The sequence below is a fragment of the Sebastes fasciatus genome, chromosome 10 (assembly GCF_043250625.1).
Source record: "Sebastes fasciatus isolate fSebFas1 chromosome 10, fSebFas1.pri, whole genome shotgun sequence".
NCBI lineage: Eukaryota > Metazoa > Chordata > Actinopteri > Perciformes > Sebastidae > Sebastes > Sebastes fasciatus.
Genome location: NC_133804.1, coordinates 11,907,757 through 11,932,349, shown reverse-complemented (window position 1 = coordinate 11,932,349; position 24,593 = coordinate 11,907,757). Strand labels below are relative to the sequence as shown.

The 24,593-nt window shown below is 38.4% G+C and overlaps 2 protein-coding genes across 10 annotated transcripts in view; both read right to left on the bottom strand.

Moving 5' to 3' along the window:
- LOC141775122 (transcription factor COE1-like) overlaps window positions 1-21,430 on the bottom strand; it is a 70,237-nt gene extending 48,807 nt beyond the window's left edge. For 2 of the 6 annotated variants that reach the window (XM_074648170.1, XM_074648172.1), the window contains exons 1-6: window positions 7,095-8,119; window positions 5,958-6,114; window positions 4,835-4,898; window positions 4,039-4,094; window positions 2,625-2,698; window positions 1,056-1,124 (exon numbers count right to left, since the gene is read on the bottom strand). In XM_074648170.1, the coding sequence (XP_074504271.1) occupies window positions 1,056-1,124; window positions 2,625-2,698; window positions 4,039-4,094; window positions 4,835-4,898; window positions 5,958-6,114; window positions 7,095-7,228 (554 nt within the window). In that variant the 5' untranslated portion in view covers window positions 7,229-8,119. Of the gene's footprint in view, window positions 1-1,055; window positions 1,125-2,624; window positions 2,699-4,038; window positions 4,095-4,834; window positions 4,899-5,957; window positions 6,115-7,094; window positions 8,120-21,371 lie in introns of those variants that run through there. The other 4 variants (XM_074648168.1, XM_074648169.1, XM_074648173.1 and 1 more) reach the window with 3 other exon arrangements.
- On the bottom strand, window positions 16,983-21,360 carry il12ba (interleukin 12Ba). 4 transcript variants are annotated; one of them, XM_074648176.1, is made up of 8 exons: window positions 20,603-21,360; window positions 19,667-19,754; window positions 19,288-19,572; window positions 19,055-19,160; window positions 18,469-18,710; window positions 18,196-18,368; window positions 17,923-18,044; window positions 16,983-17,167 (listed from the first exon to the last, which is right to left on the bottom strand). In XM_074648176.1, exons 2-8 carry the CDS (start codon window positions 19,752-19,754, stop codon window positions 17,131-17,133), a joined length of 1,053 nt encoding a protein of 350 aa, XP_074504277.1. In that variant the 5' UTR covers window positions 20,603-21,360; the 3' UTR covers window positions 16,983-17,130. The 4 variants fall into 4 exon arrangements, with proteins under 4 accessions (XP_074504277.1, XP_074504276.1, XP_074504278.1 ...); XM_074648175.1 differs by having other exon boundaries at window positions 16,983-17,173; window positions 19,055-19,157; XM_074648177.1 differs by having other exon boundaries at window positions 16,983-17,173; window positions 19,667-19,734; window positions 20,603-21,359.
- Window positions 21,431-24,593: the final 3,163 nt, after the last annotated feature.

The following is a 24,593-nucleotide window of genomic DNA, read 5'->3' as shown; positions in this document are numbered from 1 at the left end:
CGCACACACACAATACAGACACACACACACACACACACACACAGGTAAAGAGTAGCTTTTGACAGAGCAGCAGCGAGCACAGGACAGCTGTGTTCATCAGATAGCACAGGTCACTGCCTCATTAACACTCACACAAATACACTCGAATGTGACAAATTCAAATCAGACATAAAACATAAATAACCTACGACGCACTACGTGATAATGCAGTTGTTTGGAAGGGTTAAATACAGTCAGAAAAAGGTGATACTTCAAGTTCAGCCTTAAATTTGCACGCTCCAACAACTGCTCAAGTATAAACAAATAATTTCCCTCCACAATGTACGTCAACACGTGGGCCACACGCATGCACACAGCACAGACCAGACCGTAAATCTACAGCACTTTTCTTTTTTTCCCGACTAACCGTAAATCAGGCGAGCTGCTGCATCGGTCAGAGGTAGTTTATGATGGCAGGAGAAAGGTGTACACTCAAAGAGAAGTGTGTGTGTGTTTGTGTGCAGGAGTGGTGTCTGCCAGTGTCTAAAGCTGCAGACAAGCTTGAGTATACCACACCCGGCCCAGAGTGAGATTTATACACAGAAACACACACGCCAGGCTGTAGCTGTAACCCTAACTGCTCATCAGCTAAGTCATCAGCCCGACCACACAAACACTGTTTGACCACACTTGAAGCAGAGCTCAACTGCTCTGTGATTGCTCCTCCACTTCACACACATACCGCTGGAGTAGTATTTACTGCCGTTTCACACATTTTGCGCACACAGACGATTATGGTTGCTGAAATTTAAACAAGCCGTGGCCTGCAGGTTACGTTTTCTCAGCCAAAATCGCGTGTCGAAAAATAGCTTTCATCTGCCTACTCCTCTGGAAATTTATACAAAATTCTGTCATTATTTTTCTATCTATGGGATGTTTCTGCAACATTTGCTGCCTGTGTATTCTGCACACATTTCCTGTTCACACCTACAGGCAGTCATACGTGCTTGTGTTTGTGTTTGCTGTGACAGTGCAGCATCACGTTGGCCCGGGGTCAAAGGGCAAAGTGTGCTTACCTGTCGATGATGACAGGGTCTGATGGGGTCTCGTTCCTGTTGCCACAACTCTTCTTATCACAGCATCGACTGCAGGGAGGTGAGAGAAGAAGGGGGGGGTAGAGACAAAGGAGAGGAGTTAGTCACAGCGGTGTGAACAGCAGAGAAATAAAGATAAGGTACATCACTGAGAGGGAGAGGATGTCAGATGAGCATACAGGAAAAGAGAAAGAGGAGTAAGAGGGCGTGAGACTTTGGCAGAGTTTAAGAAGCGACGTGAATAGGATTTCTGCCGGGCTTCCCGAGGTAAGACCGGGGCTCTGGCGCTACAGTAGGTGAGATCAGCGGGGCGATTTTAGGAGAAGTTTGGAGGAGGAGAGAAAAAGCAGTGAGCTTGAATGGGGCTGGATACAAACTTGAATTAGCCTCCAGGGCTCAGGTTAGCTCCATTTCTGTCAGACATCACACAACCAGACATCTTATGTTCTCTATTTTTCCTCAGTGCTCGTACCCTCCCTCTATCCTGCCTCTCCCTCTCTCTCTCTCTCTCGCTTTTTCTCTCTCTTCAGAAGTGGGTCACAGAGTGGTCCCACTGGACCTGGGGAGTAGTGCATGCTGGGTAGAAGGGGGTTGCATACTGATGTGACGAGTCCTTTCTGAATCATTTGACTGCAGCACAATGTAACAGCGTTGTTGTGTGCCGTCAGCCCCCCCGTTTCCCCCAAAAAGTATCATCGCGTCTACCTTTTCTTCTCTGTCTGCGTGTACAGTATGCACGCCTGTGTGTACCTGCGCCTGACTGCATCTACTGTATGTGTGTGTGTGTGGGAGGAGATGGAGAAAGACACAAAAGAGAGGGAGTGAACGGGGGAGACAGATTGACCCTCCCCCCTACTTTCTTGAGTCCCCCAGGACAGGAGGCTTGGAGAGCCAGATCGGATTTCTGATCTCGACCGTTTCCTGCAGCGTATGAAAACAAGTGGTCTAAATTGCCTTGTGTGATAACCAGGAAGTGGCTACACTTTGCCACTGGCCATTTCTCTAAATCTGACTCTACATGTATTTCTAAACGGCTGGTTTGTGAGGGACAATCACATGCTGTGTGATGCTTGTATTGATTGTAAATGCAGGCGACGGTGTGTGAGATCTGCGCTTGCTGTAGTATATTTGACTGTGTGTGTGTCTGTATTTTATGTGTAATCCGAGTCTGTCCCCCTCTGCACATAGCTCACTGTCAGGACACAGCAAACTGCATGTATTACACAGACTAAGGAGGATGGGTTTGAGTAATGAGCTTTTCCTTGTCCTAATTAGCTGAACATGAGAGGGATGCACACACATATACACAGACACATACACACACACACACATCCCTACCAACAGAAATAGGCCAGGGCCCATCTCCCCAACCCACTTTGAGGAAAATGATAAGATTTCTGTTGTAATTTAGCAGTGCTCCTCGTGTCTTGGCCCCCTCTTTACACCAACAGGGACACCTCCGATGTGAGAAAAACATTCACCTTGATCCAGACTATAAAGCATCGGCAGGACCAACAAATGACAGCTGTGGCTGGGTGTGTTTTGTCTTACCTGCACATGATCTCGTGGGTCAGCAAGACCCGACACATCTCTGGGTTTTTATCCTGGCCCTCATAGATAATCGCCTGGAAGGATGGAGAAGAAAAAAAATAAATAAATCACAGACAATTCAAATAACCGTGATTTTTTTATGTGGCATGCTGAAAGAGGAAAAAAAAAAGATGCAGGGGCAAATAAAAAAACAGAAAAGTGTGTGTCTTTCATCTGGGAGTAGTGTTGTCTATCTGGCAAAATGTGTGTCGTGGGAATCCAGTCCTCCTGAACAGGAACGCTCTGTTCTGACAGAGACAGTAAGAGAGAAAGCATGTGTGTGTGTGTGTGCCCGTGTGTGTGTGTGTGTACTCCCGCGTGTGCATATGTGTTTGTGCGTGCGCGTATGTTTATATGCTGTGTACAGTGAGCAGTTGGACTGCCAGACTGGAGTATAGTGCACCATCTGGTCCATACAGCACAGCGTCCAAAAATCTAGTCTGGTTACCCCTCCAACCCCACTCAACATGCTCTCCAGGGCTGTGATCACCCTGCACACACACACGCACACGCATACACACACACACACATATACACACACACACACACACCGATAAACACGCCAACACACACACGCACTCACACAAACAACATCCCCTCCTACTCCTTTCATTCTAAGGCAAACTCTCTTCAAGCCTAATGGCACTAGAGGCAGAATTGGCAAAACAAAAGACCCGATATCAAAACAGCATTGAAGTGGCTTATTTTCTTCGTATCTAAGTCGTTTCCTAACGGAGAATTCCCTCAGTGTGCGCCAGCCCACATGTGCTGCTCTGTATTTCTTTGTGCGATTGAATTGGCCATAACACACTCTGGGATAGTTTGTTCTGTTTCACATTGAGGAAATGAGGGTCAAGGTCCTCAAAGAGTGAGCTGGCATGCATCACTGTCTCTCTCAAACACTAACACTAACACACAACCGCATCTGCACCTCACTGGGATACTCACACACTATATGTGCACGATCACACAGCCTCACACACACACACACACACACACACACATATACTATATACTGCCTGACGCTTGTAAAAACACACACACACACACACACACACACACACACACACACACACACACACACACACACTTACTCGCTGCTGTGCAGAGGTAGAGTATGAGGACACATGTCCTCTACTTTTCTGGGCCTCTGTAAATGTATTCCACAGGTAAGACAGGTCGTTTATCAAGCCGGCTGTGCTGTGCTGAAGTTGAGGGTCTCAGACACAGGCATGCAGCGGGGGCGAGGAGGAGGAGGAGGAGGAGGAGGAGGGGGCGGTTGTAGGTAGGGGCAACATTCAGACCAACACAACTACCAAACTCACTGATGCACAGTTTCATTCTTTGAACCTGTAGTTTAATGCAAACCTCTTACCTGTTTAGTCATAGAGTCGATGAGACGAACATACAGGTCCTGCTCTGTCCTGATCCCTGCACAGAGACAGAAACAGAGAAATGGTTCAAATATAACCAGCAGGCTTCATATCACATCTGAGGCAAAGCTTTTTCTCCATTCTGGAGAATATTTCAGATCACAGGTTTTATTCATTCTGACTTCTCCTCTGAGGCACTTTATGGGAACTAAATGAGTCCAAACTGTTTCTAATGACTTTCAGTATTTGTTGCATGCTGTCAGTTTGCTAGGAACTTTAGAAAATTGAATTTACTTTATTTACCTCTGTTGACATTATCTCTAAAAACATTTATCAAGAACTGTGAAAACGTGCACAGCAGGGAGAACCACACTATTAATATATTATAATCAATATAATTTAATTATTCAATCAAGGAACAAAGACTTTAAAAAAAAATAAAAAAGAAGGATGGGAAACATTTTATTATGCTTCCTTTGGGTTGTTTACTGCTGACCGGAGAAGATATATTTACAAGCAGCAAGCACAACATAATAATAGGCAAATAATAATAATATTATAAATATAATTATGTAGTGATAATAAAAGTGGAAATAATAACATTTAAAAAAGTACTAAACAGATAAAGCACTAATCCTTCACATGAATTAAAAAATAAGGCATAAAACAAAACAGGATGTGACCTCCTAAAACATTTGTTTCCTGAGTTTCCTCACGTTGGTTTGGCGTATCATTCACTCACTGCTTTTTTTTTTTTTTTTTTTATTGCTCCATAAAAATTATGGAAGCTAAACTCACCGTTACTGTAGAGGAGCTGAAGTCTATAATGGATCCCATTGTTGGTCTTTTCCCCCGTCGTTTCCTATGAAAATTAAACCAAACAAGAGCCGGTCAGAGCGAGCAAAACATCTCATCTGGGACTTTTACTGCGCGTCCACAACTTGATATTTTTAGACTATTAACATATTAAAGTCTCTCTAACTGTGGTCAAATTTAAATCACTTCTTCATAACATCCACACAGACAAAAAGAAAGAAAACAAGCTTGTGTTTGCAACAACTTTTTTTTTGTTATTTGACAAAAATATATTTTGTAAACTCAATTTCTTAATAATCTGATATTTTGAAAAGAGAACTTTCTTTACAACTCGAACCAGTTTACAACTTTATTAATATTAGAAACGAAAATTGTTTAGAATGCTATTACAGACATTTAACAAATTTAATAAGAATAAATTTGACATGTGTATTAATTATAAATGACATTGTGTATGTAATGTAATATTAAATTGTGTTAATATTACTGACCAACAGCAGAAGGACATTTGTATCTAATTAATAATAAACAAGTCGATACTAAATGCTGATGAATAAAACACGCATTTAAAAGTGAAACATTCACTTTTTAACGCCACTTGCTCACAGATCAATATTCCACCTGATCGACGCATCAAACACTAATATTGATGTTTGTCTAGAGAATTAAATATCGTGTCTGACAACACCTGCAGGAACATGGCAGCACGCTGTGCTGAACTGTCATAATTCAATATTATTAGTGGCACAAACTGGGTGCAAAAGTGTTCATGCACTTCGTTTACAGCTTTAAAGTAAATTAGTTTAAAATGGATTTTGAAGGTTTTGAAATTATAAAAGAAATGCTAAAATAACCAGAAGTGTGTAAATCTTTTAGGGAAACCACATCTATAACGCCTTCATGATCCCTGCTGTGTGCGTCTGGCCACTTTGTTAACACACAGTCTGGTAATTTATCACTTGGACTTAACAGCCAGTATACTGTGTCAGTCATCAGTCCATGCTTCACAACATTAGAAGCTTATTTCAAAGATTTTATTACAAACTATACCATGTGGTGAAAATGTATATATATTTTTGTGCGTGTGTGAAATGTGCAAACTCACCTTTTCCTTCTCTACAAAGTCGATGTAGGTGGTTCTCTCTATTTCCACCGGCTGACCCTGTCTGTCGTATAAAGCCAAGACGAAGTGGAAGAAGTTGGACTTGCGGAGGTTGGAGGGCGGCTGCTTCTCGAAGTGTGCCCGAGCAAGACCCACTCCGCTGCGGACACACAAGCACAAAACTAAGCACCATCCACCATGAAGGCAATTAAAAATAAATGCACTCAATAATAATAATAATAATAATAATAATAATAATAATGCATCACAAGAGAAATATGCTTTTAAAAAATGCACTCTACAGTCGCTTATGTTTCACTTCTAAAATCCCCTAACTACATATAATTTAATTAAAAACCTATTTCTAATGCGCACAAACCCTTTACAGTTGTATCAACAATAAATAATGAAACAAACAAGTTTAAATATTAACCTATAGGCCCTAAAAGCCTTAACTATACTCATTTATATAACCAACATAATTTGGAAATATCAATTGGTCTTATGATAGTATAGGCTGATAGCATGATAGTATGGCTGCTGTCGATAAAAGTGTGATAGTTTATTTGAAACTTGCCCAATTTAATATATTCAATTCAATTTTCAATTTATTTTTAAATAGCGTCAAATCACAACAGAAGTTATCTCGAGACGCTTAATATATATATTTTTGTATTGTTTTAAGAAAATCTTCCAAATTCAAGCTAGACAAAAAATCTTAATGTATGCAAAAAAGTAACCTATACTCTGCTTTATCATAACCAAAAGAATAGAAACAACCACCGAAGTTAAGGTGGAAAACCTTAAACTCACACTAAGCACACTTTTCCACACACCAAAAGTTATTTCTAAGCCTTCATTTAAACCCTGCGAGCATATAATAAAAGTGCTTGCAGCTAACTGTGCTTTCCGTCCAGAAATATGCTAAAAACCACTCTGAGCCACATACAAGCATTATATCATGTTGGACTTAAAAAAACTTATAAAGCCAGCAGGAAACAGTGGTTATCCAACTCTACGGTCCTCTGGAGGACGCTTGATAACAGCAGCTCCGCAGATCATAACGCGTCTCTCCAACCCGGTTCTCTCTCCGGTTCTCTCTGCGGTGCAGCGCAGCGCACAAGGCCGCCTCAGGCTCACCTCTGGGCGGCTGTGTTGGAGTCCAGCACTCCGGCGCCCTGCATCCATGTCCGAACCGCGTTCATCCCGGCCACCATGGGCTCTTCTTTCATACTACTCCCACTCCTCTGGATGCTCTCGTGGATGCCAAACATCAAAAAACGCACCTTCACACTGTCGCTATCTCTCTCTCACTCCTCTCCTTCCTCTCCTCTCCTCTCCTCTCCTCTCCTCTCTCTCTCTATCCTCCCTCCTCTCCTTATTTCCCTGCCTCCACCTCCTCTTTTGCGTCTGTTTGATCTGCGCTGTCAGAGGAGCAAAAGTGGCGTGGTCTGTTTCACTTGGCGTTTAGTTGTTGCGCGTGTTTCTCAAAGTAAACAAAAAGATGCGACATGTGGAAGGGAAAAAGGGGGAAGCTGTCAGCAATCCAGGGTTAGCTGCACCTCATGTCAGCGACTCCTCCACGAGAATAAAAAAGCGAGCAGCTGTGAAGATGAACAGCGATGAAAGAGGAGAAGCGCAGGATGAGAGGATGAGAGGGTTGCACCGAGTTGGAGACAGTCCCACCAGGATCAAGGTGCAAAGCTGACAAAAACACAAATAAAAAATGTCACTTTTTTTTTTTTTTGTTGAAACAAACAGTCCACAGTGAGAAAATGAAGGAGATGAAACACTCCTGCAAAGTCTCCTCTTGTTCAGATAGATGGATGAAACGGAAGATTACGCGCAATTAAGAAGAGGCAGTCCTCTGCATCCGCTCCTCTGCAGCTCCTTGCTCGGGTTGATTTTTGCGCTCTCTATTCTCCCCTTGAGGAATCACTTTGGACCATCTCTGGGATGCCAAACAGGAGAGGACTAGTAGGTGAGGGAGGCGTGGTTTTACAACAGCGAGCAGGAACGCCCCCCCCAATACCAACATACAGTTAATAAGGCAGGACAATCAGCTGTCCACCAACCAGGACCAGACCAGCCTGCCTGATGTCCCCGCCTCATCTCAGCCTCATCTCATCTCACGCAGCGTCCCAACACAGACACTTAGCCAGAAGCTGTGCACGATGTGTGTGTGTGAGCGCTCATGTGTGTGTGTGCTCTTTTTTAGAGTTGACAATTAACGTATTGGCGACTATCAAACATCAGCTCATGTTGAGGACATTAGTTTAATCCAGAGACTAAAAGGGCAGAGTGAAGAGGAGTAACATCCATCGTCAGTTGTCACTTGAGCTGCAGCTATGAAAATGAAAATGTGCCCAGCATCTGTCTTTGTAAAACAAGACGAAAACACAATCTGATCAAATGTTTATGCATCAGAATAAAGAAGCAGATTTTTTTTTTTTTTGGCTCATTATGTGACAAAAAACGCGCAACAGCAAAGTGAGAGCAGACAATTTGAGGAATATAGTTGCATTGCTTTGTGTGCAAGATTTAATTGTGTCAAATTAATTCAACATTAACAAATGTTGGCTAAAGAATGCTTTTGTCCATCAGTCCAGCTTGTTGCTAAATAATAATGAATGTGCTGCTAAAGACATGTAAATCCAGAGGACAGATAGTTATTTTGTAATGGGTTATGTATGAATAATTGTGATGTGTTTTGTTTTTTTGGCTGCTGGGTCTTACTTGTCTGTCTGTCTATGGTAACAGTATGTCTATTGGATGTGTAGTTCTTCTCAAACTGAGCTGCCTATGGATGCAAAATGAATTTCAGTGCAAACTGACAATAAAGTTGTATCGTATCGTAAATTAACATTTGAGTTTGGGTTTTCCCACATTGCTGCATGAAAGAAATATACAAAAATCACTTGATTTGAACATTTAAAAAATGGAATTTAAATGTGTTTTTTTCACAAGAACAGAGGAAGTCCAAGTGCTCATTCAGAGTATCAGCTCTGGGCAGATTATGAGATTAAGAAAAGTTTCAGCTCACAAAAAGCCTGGCAGCCGCTGCGCGCATTTCTCTGTTACAGCCCCGATGGTTTGAAATTAGCTTTGATTAGATGCATTACAGAAATCTTGCGGGACTAAGTTGCTGAATCCAACATAAATATGAGGATTACAGCTAAACTGCGCCGTGTGACGCTGTCCAAAAAAAATATTGCAATCACTCAAAAATAACTGCTCAAAAATAAAACAAAAAAGTGCAAAATAACAAAATTTACATGATTGCGCACAGGACCGTGAAACTGCACGGTGGGCTCACATGCATGAAGAAGTGTGCAGCTTGCAGAGAGAGAGCCTGTTACAGAGAGGGATGCATGTTTCAGATCCACATCAGCCCCCCATCATTACAGAGTCATTTCTAAATTGTCAAATTGAATTGTCTGGGGGCCATCTGTTCAATAACTACGGTTTGGTTCATTATAATGAAATGGGAAGAATGAGAGAGTCAGTTTGTCTGTTTGTTTTATCAGGGGGGACATCTTTGAAAATTACGATTTTATCAGGGAATTGTTGAAATTAATCAGTTTGACACGTTTATGTTCACAGTTGAGCAAAAACTGCACAATTAAAAGCCCCAGAAAAAAACAAACATCTAATGCGTAAAATACGCACAATTTAATAGAATTTCTGTAATTCTAATAATCTAACTTTCATTTTTTTAGCAATTATATTTATGACACATATATATATCCTCATACCCCTGCAGCCAGCAGACATAAGAGTCTCAGCAGAGTCTTGATAAATGCCATAAACGGTCAAGGTTGGACACCCCCACCCACTGCAATCATCTCATCATTGTCTATAGATGTTTATTTATGTCTCCATGCTGTGGGAGGAGAAATGTGAGCACCCCACACCACGTTGAGTACACGATATAATAAAATAGTGATAAAGAAAAAAGCAACGTGAGATAAAATGTCTCTCACACTGACTGGCTCACTTTTACGCACACACACACCAACACACACACACACACACACGTTCAGAGCTATCCTTCAGCACATTTGTTTGATTGTGGCCGGCTCTCTCTCTCGCCATGATGATCCATGTCTGCCTTTGGTCGAGGCCTCTAGGGTGGCATATATTTATATCCACACAGTGTTAGCCCAAATATCACCGTCTCAGTATCCAAAAACAGAGATGTCAGTCGATGATCCAGCCATGTTAATACTGTGATTTACTAACTCCGTGGCACCCAGACATAAAGGTTTGCAAAAATATCTTCATTGCCATTACGCACGGGCAGGAATGCGCACGCCATGTAAACGATGTAAAAGGCTTGTATGTGTGTGTGTGTGTGTGTATACGACTTCCATTCAAGTGTCCACATATGGGAAGGCTATTAAAAAATAACTCTAATAAGACATTTTGAAGTAAGTGATCAGACAGGAGTTGTATAGGCGCAACCCAGCAGATGTTCTCGTAAATCAAAAGGTTGGGCTGATGATAATAATGGTCTGATTGAATCGAAGACTCGTAAAAATGACTAGTTGTAAAAAAAAAAAAAAAATCTGGCATATGCTTTATGAGAATGGGCCTTATGTCTACCAATATGCTCTCTAGTCGACATAAAAGAAGACAAATTTAGATGTTTAACCATTTAAATGTGTAGATAAAAGATGCAAGCAGAATGTAATTTCATTGATACAAAAAAACAAACTTAACACATGCAAGGAAATATTTCAACGCTACTTAACTCAGGGGAAAAAAAACGAATTAAAAATGAAATCAGGGGGCAAACAATGAGAAATAGTGTTGTACTTCTAATAAATAGCAATTTGTAATAATACATTATCTTTAATTTGTCTCTTTCTGTGTAACACATCTGTGGCACTTCCCAATGATGACCTCTTATCTCATTTCACTTCAGGTGACTCAGACCTGACAAGCAGGAATCCATGTCACTGTGTTTGGAGCAATGTTGCCATCTAGTGGCGTTAAAAGGACATTGCACAATTCAATTCACAGTATTTTGCTTCCACTTTAAAATCACTTTTATACTCTCAAATGTAGCACTTGCATTGCAATGCAGATACAATTTGCCACCTTTCCAAGTTGCTTTTCCCTCTAATTAACATGTTCAACTTAATGTGAACAAGGTCAATGAGATTGTGGATTCATGAGAAGTTGGGAATTGATCTTATAGGCGATGTCAGAAGACAAACTGTTATATAAATAACAAATGTGGGTTCAGTTTAAAGCGTTTTTTGTCTGAAGGGGAATTTACCAGATCCTTTCAAATGTTCCTGATTTTGTTGTTCCTGTTCTGAATGAATGTTTGTCTTTGTTTTGAGATTTTAAGTTAATGATTAGTGTGGATTTTCAGTTTTTGTGGGGAAAAGCTAATACGCATTGAAGGCAGAGGGCTATTTGCTTTATTTCTATTTGACAGTTTAGCTATCCATTTCATTTCAAAATTACTACAATACTACTTTTTTGACCATACTAAATGTGCTTTAATTATAACAAACTATTTTGTTTTTAATTAAAAAATAATACAATTTCATATTCAAAGATTTAAACTAATATATTTTGACTAGCTTTATTACTCCAGGTGGTTCACTTTTACACTGGCTGGTTCAGCCAAATACTAATATGTTGTATTAATTGTTTTGTTGTAAGGGGAGACACTACAGGTGAACAGGGTAAAACAATTAACAGATAAATAAAACCATGAGACTTCCCCAGTTGATTATTTACAATAAGAGAATTATTTTTTGTAATACAAGTTCTCTGGAAACATAAAATATGCAAATGAGGCATTATCTTATCACATATGTGCTCATGTAGATACATTTCCAGGACAGAAATCTGAACATTGTATAAAGCCAGGTTCAGAATTCTTGTTTCATTTAGTTGACATATTAGAGTTGAAGGTTTTTACAGAGGGAATTTTGGATATCTGTTTTATCACTTTGTCACCATGTTTTTTAGGAATATAATGTTCTATAAATCAGGCTGTGGAGGATATATAAACAAACAACTCTGTTAAAATCTTTAGAAAATAGATAGGAATGATACTGGAAAGTTTGGTGGATGTAAGTGCTGCTGAAGTGGAGATTTCTGGCTCAGAGTGAGAAAAACCTCATTTAGAGAAAACGGCCTTGTACAATTCCGTACATTTTGAAGACACTACATGTGAATAAGGTAAAATGTGTTAACTACAGTAGTAGACAGATATCACCATGAAACGTCCCCAATTGATTTCTTCCATTAATGCAATTATTCAGTGTATTACAAGTTGTCTGAAATGTTATGTTTAAATATGCAAATGAGGCATTATGTCTAATGCTAACTTTTGGTGAATTTAGGAGAAATCTACAGACACAAATAGAAAATGTGCAGTAAAATAAACACCTAAATGTGTGTTTTAGATGTTCTCTTAAACAAGAAGGACATGTTATGGAAGCAAAATAGGCTAAAATCTCAAAATTGAACAGTGCATGAAAAAACTGTTTTTGCCTGGGGTGTCTCCCCTCTATTAAATAGAGGATAGAGAATAGAGTTTTTTAGAGGCGTGAGGGACCTAAATATATCTAGTAATAAAGTAAGTAATAAAAGCTTAGATTAAAGGAAAGTCTGATAAAAAATAATATAGTTTTGTGTAGCCGTAGAAGTTTTTTTCTGCCATGATAGATCAGATTTACCCAGCGACCCCTTTTGGAAATACACGGATCACAGTCTGCTAACCTTTTTCATGCTATTCTGTCTGAAAAACACTTGCATCAAGTATGTTCACATTTCCCACACATGTAAAAACATTTTGAGGTCATGCCTTGTTTTGCTTCTTCTCAGTGCCACAACATAATATCATACAGCTTTAATTTCTTCTTTTGAACACATTTATGTACTAAATTGAAATGAGCTGTCCTCCCTATACTTTCATATTACAGACTTTAAAAGAGCAGAAATGATTCGGCCACAAAACTATCACTTCTGTTCAGCAAAAAGAGTTCAATATGTTTCAAAGCGGCATCATCGGGACTGGGAATCCACTGACCACTAGATATGCTGAGTATTGATGGCTGCGTTAAAACAATCAAACCCTCTGATTCCATTTGTACCCTTTCACTTCCATTAATCAGAGACACACTGCGGTTTGTTCCAGTAACTTCATGTTAGACATGCTGCACACAAATACATCATTACAGTGAGACTGGAGCCAAGGTCACGGCTGACTCACCAGCACTCATAATGTAGTTATTATTATCTTCATCGCTTTCTCTTCTGTCTCAGTTTCAGCTGTCTACCAGTACATAATCACTTCCTTTGTTTTTTATCCATGGTGAGCATTGTCTTGAGGCCCACTGTGCTCATGTCAACATGGATCGCTGATTTAGTAGCTTATAAAAATATATATATTTTTTAAAATTAAGATTATCCCATTAAACATAAACTAGAGCTGTAACGATCAGTCACTTAATCGATTATCGTTTCAGTAATATTTGAAGCAAAAATGCCAAACACTCGCTGGTTCCTGCTTTATACATGTTAGAATTTGATGCTTTTTGTGGTCATATATGATAGTAAACTGAATATCTTTGGATTTTGGACAGTTAGACAGATAAAACAAACAATTTAAATGTCACCTTGGGCTCTGGAAAATTGGAATGGGCGTTTTTCACAATTTTCTGACAACTTATAGACTAAATGTTAATCATTCATTGAGAAAATAATAATCAGATTAATCAATAATGAAAATACTTTTAGTTGCAGCCCTACTGAACATACAGCTAAATGACCTTCCACTGATCAACGTCATAATCTGTCATTTTATGGACCTACTGATACAGAAGATCTACTGTAATGTTATAAATGTCACTTTCAACAGTGACACCTGGTATACATTACAGTAGATCACATTGTTCTACCCTTTGACTTTACATAAAGGGGGGAAACGGAGGGCCAAAAACAGAAACATTTCCCAAAAATGTGTCAAGTGCCCTCTGTAACATTAAGCGAACAGCTAAAAACCTCAAAGGTCAGGGGTGTCAGGGGTGACACCCCTGTGACTTTCAATGTCAGCCTTGAAAGTGCTTACATCTCTTAATCGCTTCTGCTTTTTATGATAGGGAAGTGAAGGTTCACCACCTCCTGACCAACCAAGTATACAGAGCAATACTGGGAAGAGTGGCTTACTATTCTGTAGGTGTGATGTTGTTCGTTTGGGCTTTTCTTACATGTGATGTGGAATTTTGATAATAAATAAATCTGTATATCCACGTTGCTAATAATGCACCTGAAACTTTTGGGTTGTTTGGATCTATTTTTTATATCTGAAGGGCAAATTCTTAGTTTCAATTTTGATTGCCTCCCAGCCTGTCCTGGTTTGCTACCATTTTAAGAGTTACAGGCCATAGATGTGTGATGCTTCCGATTGTTGTATGACAGAGAGGCAACCAGTTTTATGCCTGGCAAAGAGTTGTCATCATATTTGGCTGAATTTTGTTAGTTCGGGGGATAAATCCTAATCAAGTGTCTGCACGCACTGAACCAGAGGTTCCCAACCTGGGGGTCGGAGCCCAGTACTGGAAGAAGTTCTGAGATCTTTTACTTAGCCTATGTGAAGGTAGCAATACCACAATGAAAAAATACTCCATTATATCGCTACCTTCATATTAGGTTGATAACCTCTGGTTCAGTGAGTACACACATTTGATTAGGATTTACCCCCTGAACTAACAAAATTCAGCCAAAAATGATGACAACTCTTTGCCAGGCATGAAACTGGTTGCCACTCTGTCGTGCAACACTTGGAAGCATCACACATCTGTGGCCTGTAACTCTTGAAATGGCAGCAAACCAGGGCAGGCTGTGAGGTCAAAATTGAAACTAATATAAACCGCATGCTGTTTTTTCTCCTGAAATCTATAATCATACAGTCAGAATCCTATAAATCAGTGGATATAAAGTAAATGAGCACAAATAAGATGAGAAATGTTTGCCTGGGAACCGGACGAATCTTCAAGCTCATGTATTTTCTCTCTAGCATTTGCCATTTGGTCTGGCGATGTCAGGCTTTAATGTTGCTTTGTGATCCAAATTCAGTCTTTATCTATTTACATTTATATTTATATATATATATATATAAATATAAATATATAAATATATATATATATATATAAATATATATATATATATATATAAATATAAATATATATATATATAAATATATATATATATATATATATATGGTGAATATAAGTATATAGTGAAGTAAAAAGTACAGAGGAGAAGGAGGAGAAGAAGTCGTAGGAGAAGAAGAAGAAGAACACGGAAAAGAAGGAGAAGAAGAAGAAGGAGAAGAAGTAGGAGAAGGAGAAGAAGAAGAAGGAGAAGGAGAAGAAGAAGGAGAAGAAGAAGCATGAGAGGAAGAAGAAGAAGCATGAGAGGAAGAAGAAGAAGCATGAGAGGGAGAAGAAGAAGACGGAGAAGAAGAAGAAGAAAAAGAAGAAGAAAGTAGGATAAAATGGAAAACTGTAGTTAAGTCAAGTAAAAGTACCTTAAAGTTTTACATAGTTACATTCTCTACCGTCTGGACCCCACTGATGGGTCCCTGGAGAAATGTGGATGATGAGGGGAATAACAATGAATAACAATATTGCTGTTACACAAAAAAATATGCTCTAAATTTACTGTGATTGTTGCTGTTTTTCTCGTAAAATACTAGATAAGTTCACCTAATCTAAAAACGATAATTCTTCGTTTGAACTGCTCACAGTTTATGCCCACAGGCTATAACCTGTGATGAGGGGTCATATGTTGACAACGCTTAATTTTAAGAGGTCACAAGCAAAAAGGTTGGGAAACACTGCACTGGACTAACCTAATACTTCTCACTATGATGCCAGTTACTGCTAGTGATAAATAAGACTGTCACAAGCACTGGACTAATATACTATCCTGCTGTTAGTGAAGTATGGTTAAACCTCAATCACTCTTATTGTAAGGCTAAGTAATAAAGGCACTCTGACTGTGCTGTCAGAGGGAAAAGTTACTGGCATAGAAAATGCAAGCAGTGATTGATGCTGTTACCTAATAGCAGACACATCAGCCTCTTTATGCTTTAAAGGTCAATGCCCTGTTGTTACTGTAGCACTTAACTTTCAATATACTGTATGTGAAAGTCCACTCAGGGATGTCTCAGACAAAGCATATTGAGGAACTCTGTCTGAGATCTCAGTTCTCATATTACTGTAGTTAGTTCAGGGATTATGACTATTCTTACCTCATAAGCTTACAGGCTGGAATTTCAACACTTGATTTTAAGGTTTTGTGGTTTGTCAGCTGATCCAATGTAAAACTGCAACTAACTAACTGTAACTGTTTTATGATGTACAGTAAAGCAGATGCAGGATGGTAAGTCCTAAAACTTGGTGGTACGTCTGACGAATCAATATTTGTACCCAGGAAAAGGACCAAGCCAGACATGGGAGGAGAACACAACACAAAAACTACATGTGTGTCTTGGCATGCAACAGGAAATACCACACATGCCATATCGTCTAGAGAACAGGCAACAGACATAGTGCAAAGCTGAACAACAGTTTTGTAATTTGTTGCGGTGTGAGAAGGAGTTTCCACCCAAAGCCACACTCTCACCTAACTTGTTAAGGAAAAACCATTCAACTCTGAGCAGCTGATGGAATTAGACCTGAGGTTTATTGGTCAATTAGAAACAACTATTGAGGTTTCTGTTCTCTACTGAAGGTATGATGTTATGTGTTGAGAGTCTAAAGTACAGGTCTCGTTAGAGGTAATATGAGAAAGTGGTACTATAGAAAACTTTGTACAAAGTTTCAATAAAGATTTTGACAATTTTCTCATTCAAGTCTAAACATTATTTCTTGTAAATATGGCAAGGACGAGGATGAAGACGCTGATTGTAACTGTGAAACAATGGAAAATCCAATATTCAGCAAAAGAACATGTGAGGTAGTGATGTCTTGCATTAGGCAATAAACAAAAAGATTGTGTTAAATATCATTTTATTTCTTCACTCATCATTAAGAATAGTTGCATATTACAAACTACATGATATAAGATAAGATAAATATAGATATAAATATATAAAAGCATAAAAATAGCATTTTAAGAGATTTGGGGATTCTCTTTCCTCTTAGTCTTTGTTTTGCTTTTTGTTCTTCTTGGGTGTCCTCAATCTGTGATGGAATACAAATAATAAGGACATTAGTATGAAATAATTCTTATTTTGCAATTATATTCCGTGCAAGCAGACAAAATGTACTCATTTAGCACTTTTCAAAATAGAAGTTACAACCTTGTCTACATCATGTGACTTCCTGAGCTCTAGCTTAACAAAAAACAAAACTAAAATACAAATTTATGCAAAAACTAAATATACTAAACAAGAAAATAATTAAACTAAACAAATAACTAGCAAAAGAAAACGATCAAAAATCGAATCTATATAAAGCAAACATCCAGAATAATCAAACATTATTACTTATTATTAGTAAAACAACAACTAAATACTAACAAATAAATAGTTCCTACACGTTCAAAAAGGTTACTATGTAAAACAGTCAATTAATCAGTGCAAAAGTAATAGTATTTTATCACATTTTATCACCTTTTTGTGGTTATGATGCAGCAATTCATATCTAAAAATGATACCTCAAGCAGATGTCATTTTTATATATATCTTTGATCATCAAAACACACAACAGAAAGCAGTGAAAATCTCTTTTTTGTAGAAACTAAGAAGCAAAAAATACAACAGATCTGGCAGAGAATTAAAGCTACTGATAAAGTATACACTGTTTGGTTTGCAGGCAGGAGGAGAGTCAGGTGACTGGCAAAAGATGGGGAAATACTGTGGACAATTGGTAAGCATTAGAGGGGGAATGAATGCTGAATCTCCCACTTCACACCACTGGGAGGCACTGACCTGATGTGGCTCCACTCGCTCCACTGTGACTTACAGAGAGCATCCTTAGCCCGAACACAGACGGCTTTAGCCCTGTGCTGGACTTCAAACTGACAAATGTCTGTAGAGTGGACTTTCAGGGTCTGAGAAATCAAAACAAATGACATCACATCTTTTTTGTGTGCACTTCTTTTGTGGTTTGTGAGATTTCTTATCATCTGACACAAGTGGCATTTCTTTATTATTTCCTCTCCACATTCAGTTTCACAGTTCAATTCAGTAGTTCCCTCTTACCTTAGTGGCTTTTGAGTCGGTGCACGGGTTGCCACATCTTTTGCATCGCCCTTTGAGCTGTAGAATCTCGAAAGTGAGAGGGAAGTAGGAGTAGGGGCTGCTCCAGGAGCTCGGGTAACTCCACTCTATCATCGTAGTGTTGACTTTATTGATCCTCACCTTGTCAGGTTTCACTGTCGAGGGTGAAAGCAGAAGACGGAGTGAGATGAAAACAAAGACAGGAACAGATGAAAGACAAGGCTGTATTATGTATGAAATAAAATAAAAACGCACCCATCTCTGACAGGTAAAAGTATCTAGAGTAGTTCTCCACCAGGAAGTACTTTGTCTTCACGTAGACTGTGATGTGGATCTGCTGGCTCTCCTCGGCGTAGGGGCAGTGCTGCTCGTCCTGGCACGAGATCCTGTGTCCACTGTCGTCCACTGAACAGCTGAAGTTACTCTGACCTGAAGCGCACGTCCAACGCTGACCGCTTTCATCCACAGAACACTCGGTGTCATTGTCGTCAGAAACACTGCATAAAAACAGCATAAAAATGCGTCTTTTTATTCAGACAACACACTGATATTTTTGGCTTTGAATTTCATACTAATATGCTGTAACAACTTCTCATAGACAAATAGGTGAAGGAGGAAAACATATATCATTCAGGAGCTGTATTATTTTTGCATGAAATTTGATCCCAAGACATGACCTTAATCCCTAAACAACATTAAAAAAAAAGAAGTAACTTATGTTTTCTTTCATAAGGAGGTATTTATGGATGTCACTGTGTAGTCTCAGCTCTGACATGAGTCCGAACACTGTGTTATTATTGGAGAGCGAAACAGAAAACACTTCAGTGGTTTGTGAGCTTACCGTCGAGCTTTGATGAATGCTACTTTGCCAACGCGCCTGCTGTGCCAGGTCCAAGAGCAGCTGAACTCTCCGTTGTAATTTTGAGCGGAGCACTTTAAATAATCTTCTAATGAGAAGATAAACATGCAGCGATTGGAACACAAAAAAACAAAACAAGAGGCAATTTATCAGTTGAAAATGTCCACACATCTAGCTGCTGTATAACAGTGACAATATTTCAAACTAGACCGTACCTTGGTTGGTTTTCACAAGAATTCTCCTGTTAGTTTCGTCCGCTTGGATCAGGACCTCGGTGTGATTGAGGAGTGATCCGTCCTTGGTGTGGCAGGTGTAGTTTCCCCCTCCTAAGCTTTCCTCCAGCTCCAGCCGATACAAGTTTCCTCTCCGTTCTTCCTCTACTCCGTTCGTCTTCCAAACAATATCCTCAATCTTGTCATCGCTCCCCATAAACTCCTCTGGCTGCTCCAGGCAGCTCAGGAAGAGCTGGCCCAAAGTGCCATCCACCTCCACGACCAAAACTAACAGAGGACACACAGAGGAATTGAAAGAGGTTAAGGAAGAGTGACTTGAACTTGGGAGTGAATAATGTGTTTTCATAGAGGTTCAACATACTGTGGGGCATCATAGTCCAGGTGTTCGTTGGATTTTGATGGCTGACTTGCAGAAATGCACAGACGATACTGAAAACAAACAACTTCATCTGAATAACAAAGAGAAGACAGAGGGAGAAAGTGAGGTGCTGACAGAAAACAGAATAGGGGAAATAACAAATGAACAAAATCAGTACAGATATGACTCACACATATGCCATTACATCTTGAGTTAATGAAAAAAAGCCATAAATTGATGTTGTAATTAGTAAAAGTAATAATTTAAGTGCATAAATTCAACAATAAAGAACATCAAAATATTTAAATAATAGTAAATTAAAAAATAAAACTAAACTAACAGGAAGAGAATGCAACATCTCAACCAAAAGTGCTGGCTAAAAACACAGTTTACTGAATAAAGATCCTTCCTGACCTTACAAAGTCACACTCACCAATATGCATCAAAATCAAGACACATTTTAAACTCACTGAGTTACAAAGAGGCACGAGCTATGTTTTTATCTATGTGAACAAAGTTCAAATAACTGCTTGTACATAACAGAAAAAAATATATAAATCTTAAGGAATTGTTTTCTGACGACAGATTTCCATCATGTTATCCTGAAAACAACCAGATCTTACTTTGCACAAATTAAGAATACACAAACATAACAATAATTAAATAAATAATATATAGTGCAGGAAGAGACAAAAAAGCCCACTGGGCTTACACTAAACAGTGTTACATTGTCACCAAGCTATAGAGAATACAATGTTAATATTCAGAAATAATGACTACATAATAGTGATGACAAACAATTTTCTAATTGATAGTAATATTTACATTATCTATTTAAAACCTGCAGCTACACTGTTCAATTCCTTGCCACTTTTAATTTAAAAATAATAAAATAAAGTTAACCAAGTAACTTAACAAATCAGTGAAAAGTCATCTTACCTTGGCATTGATCTCTCCGGTCCTGCGACTGTGGCCGACTTTTATATGAATGACATGCTGACATATCAGGGACAAACTTCCCCATCATCGTCCAGTAGAGCAAAAAGTCCAGAGGAACTTCGCTTTCCAGCCAGGCATGAAGAGAGGTATTCATGTCCAGCCATCTTTTACTCACTTCCACTGCCTCACTTCACTTCTATTTTACGACCCTTTGTTATCACTGAATATCAGAGATTCTAGGGTATTTGAACCCTTTAATATATTATTATCGTTGTTTGCTATCTATAACTATTGTGTGCAGTGTCTGTGGTTTGTTTACGTCCCGGCTGGGTGGCATTTCATTTTCCTTTCAGTCAGGTCCTTTATTTGTTACACTAGTGGCACCTGTGGGCAGGTTGACACATAACACCAGCTGAGGACAATACTTGTTTAATGTCAAACCTTTGAATCTGTCCCCATTACATTTAGAGGCTTTTTACCCCTCACATGTTACCTTTCATTTCTCTTACGAAAACAGAAAAAAAAGAAACAAAGTAGCAGAGTAAAACTATTAATTCTCCACAATATACTGTAACAACCAAAAGAAAAACAGCTTTAGCAGTGACGTAACTAACGTTACTGCACTTTGTGACGTGAGATGACGTGCCTTGCTAGTCAATAACAAAGTCATGATACGGAAGGAAAAAATGGCAATGTTATTATCATACTTATTTAGTTGGGAATTGGTCGGACATTGTTTTAAAGAATCAAAAGAAAAAGAATGACTTACTTTCGCGTCCGCTTGCAAAACTTTTGCCAAGAAAAGTTTGGAGTTATCCCAGGAAGGAAACACACTGGGCTCGAGCTAATTGCTCGAGCCCACCTGGTGCCCACCTGCAGCATCAGCAGCAATACGACTTCCGGCCCAAATCCTTCAGAATAAAATGGTAGGCCTGGATGGCAAAAAATAACTTGGTCACAAAACTGCACGATTTTGCATCACAATACTTTATATGCACACAATACTTACATTTATAAACCCGTAAGAAGAAGAAGCTCCATCCTCTTAAAAGTTAGTCAAACTGACATTTTCAGACTAGTAAAATACTCCTTGTGACCTAAAGCCTATAACATTAGACTAGTTTTTACAAAGTACATTTTCATTATTTTGGGGGCAATTAAAAAACAAATTACATAACTGTTAAACTATTTTTCAAAACTATAAAACTAAGATTTTTTTATTGATATCAAGGCTTTTAATATTTTCCTCCATGTCCCGTCCAGGGCACCATACATATATGTGGTACTACAATTAGTCTACCTACTACACAGATGGACTATATAAATATTCATTATGGTTTTGTCTGGCCCTTCATAGATGTTATAACATAACAATGGTATAAAATGATTTGTTGCATAATTCTGTCTGTTCATCTTTATACAGTAAAGACGCTCTGGTCGCTTTGGGCCTTCTTCTATCCACCAACATAATAACAACACTGGACAACATCATCAACACTAATAGTATTTCATTATAATTTATTAGCTATTCCACTACTGTAGCTGTTCATCCATGTCTTTGCATCCTATGTTGATGAACATGAGGCAAAAATACCATGTGTCACACAAATTTGAAGAAGAAAGATATGATGCTGGAAGATTTTGGAAGATTTTTTAATCCATCTGGTGTGATGCAACAGTGTGTGTGTGTGTGTGTGTGTGTGTGTGTGGGTGTGTGTCAGGTGTTTTTACATACCGATTAATGATGTCAGTGCATTCCCATTGTGACATTGTGATTTGGAAACATCAGGGTGTATTGTGGGAATTATGACCGCCACTTCTGTTCCACTTCATTTGTTTGTCAGACAAAGAGGTAAAAGTCCATCAGAGTAAACAATATTTCATCAGAACCACCATTGATACATTGTTTAGCATCACGTTATTTCCATGATTAATTGATTTATAATTTCTGTTTCTGTTTCAGCTCTCTCTCTATGTTATTTATCCTTGTAACATCACAATGATGTTAACGTCACTTGCTGATCTGCATGCCATTTAGTAGTATGTGTCATCTTTAAAACCGGTTTGACAATCCTCAAGATTTGAAAAGACAAAATACGTCATAGAAAGTAATCAACAGATGATGTATGAACTGTAACAAAATAAACCACCCAAGAGCAGACCACATTTAGGGAAGATGTAAAAAACCCAGCTGAACCAAGGATACCGTTCGTCCCTAAATCTTCTCTGAGAAACACAACCTTAATGTGAAACCAGAGAAAGGGAAGAAAATAAGGATGCCACGTCCGGTAGGCTGATAATATGACAGATTTAGGATAAAATAATAAAATGGTCAACAAATGGGGCAATGAGATTGAGATATGAAAAATGAAAAGAAACATGAGTAGGTCAGAAGATGGGACTTGTTCCAACTAGGTGGGCAGACAAAGACTTGTTCCTTTACAATGTGAGGCCAACAGTGGTGCGATAATTGAAGATGTATTACTCACACAAACTGCAACAGTAGTTGAACAAGCAACATAATTTATACACACACAAACTTCAGTTTTAGAAAACAATTTAATTATTTTAGTGACAGAAAGGTGGATAATGAACAGGATATTTACTAAAAACTGAAAATTATAAACACAAATGTCACTTTATTAGTTTTAAAAGAATTGCTTTCTTTTGTAACTCTATATTTTTGTATTGAGAAGTTAGATTGAGCCATTGTTTAGTTACCCAAATCTCCCTAAGCACTGCTTGGTTTGTGTCCATCAGGTTTTGAGAGATATAAATTCCCTATAGGATAGAGTTTCTATATCTCTCACTGTACTTTCCTGTGAATTCATTCCAGCTTTATTAAGACTCAACATATATGTGACCTTGCAGCACTGAAATGATCATGGTCGATTAAGATTTTTATGGACAATGATCAATGATGACCTACTACGTGTATTAGTGTATGTGATGTCAAGGCATCATCAGTGATGAAACTGTTGGTCTCGGTCTCGGTCTCATGACCAACACGGTTTGTGGTTGGTTTTAGGTCAGAGTTCAAACAGAGCGTGAACTCATGACTTTTATCTGTCTCCTGTTCCCTTTTGTTGCAAGGCGGTCACATGCATGTGTACATGTGTACATGTGTTTCTTGTATGTATGACACACACAACTCCTGAAGCATGTTGACTGGGGGTGATTTTTTTTTCACTTTTTACTTGCTTCTCCATGAGTTAAATGTAACAATCCTGCAGAGGATTATCTGAGGTTTTGTGTATGAAGCCTTTGTGCCAGTCTATGAACAAATATAGGTATTCCATAAGACACACAGTAGTGTACTTGTCTATAATTTAATAATTGAATCTGTGAAGAGTTACATTATAACTAAGGAATGCAGTTTTTAAATCAAATTTGTGTAAATGTGGAAAAAGTTCATAAATTAATTAACTTCATGTGTAAGATGTCAGGATGTAGAAAGGATATGACACAACAAAAAAGATACAATGCATCAAGGCAACCACATGGTGAAGGATCATACATTCATCAGAAATAACTAATAACATTGTTTAACTCTAGCACATAGTAAATTATAGATAGCAATACTATTATTAATTTCATCAACTGTATCAGGCCTATTCACACTGGCTCCCCCAGATTTCCTTTTATGCATGTTCAAATATAAGATACTATTTATACTATGGCTTGGCTGAATACTTGATGGTTATTATTTAAACTTTTCCTTTTCTGGACGCATGTGTACATTTATACACATTTATGTATATATACTGTATATTTGTTTTATGAAATTGTCCTACCATTTTACCACTTCTATTATTATTGATATGTTCTGTGATGTTCTGTTTTAGCAGTTACTATATATTTTACTTTATTTATCTGCTTTTATTGTCTTGTGAAGCACTTTGTAACATCTGTTTTGAGAAGTGCTATATAAATAAATGTATTATTATTATTATTATTATTATTATTATTATTATTATTATTATTATTATTA

What these genes read in the sequence shown, in the direction of transcription:
- il12ba (XM_074648174.1), bottom strand. Translation starts at nt 19,754, where the DNA reads ATGAAGTTGTTTGTTTTCAGTATCGTCTGTGCATTTCTGCAAGTCAGC. An exon ending in TCTTGTGAAAACCAACCAAG is followed by an intron (nt 19,161 to 19,287) that starts GTACGGTCTAGT and finishes TCTTCTCATTAG; the next exon opens with AAGATTATTTAAAGTGCTCC. An exon ending in GCATTCATCAAAGCTCGACG is followed by an intron (nt 18,711 to 19,054) that starts GTAAGCTCACAA and finishes GTTTTTATGCAG; the next exon opens with TGTTTCTGACGACAATGACA.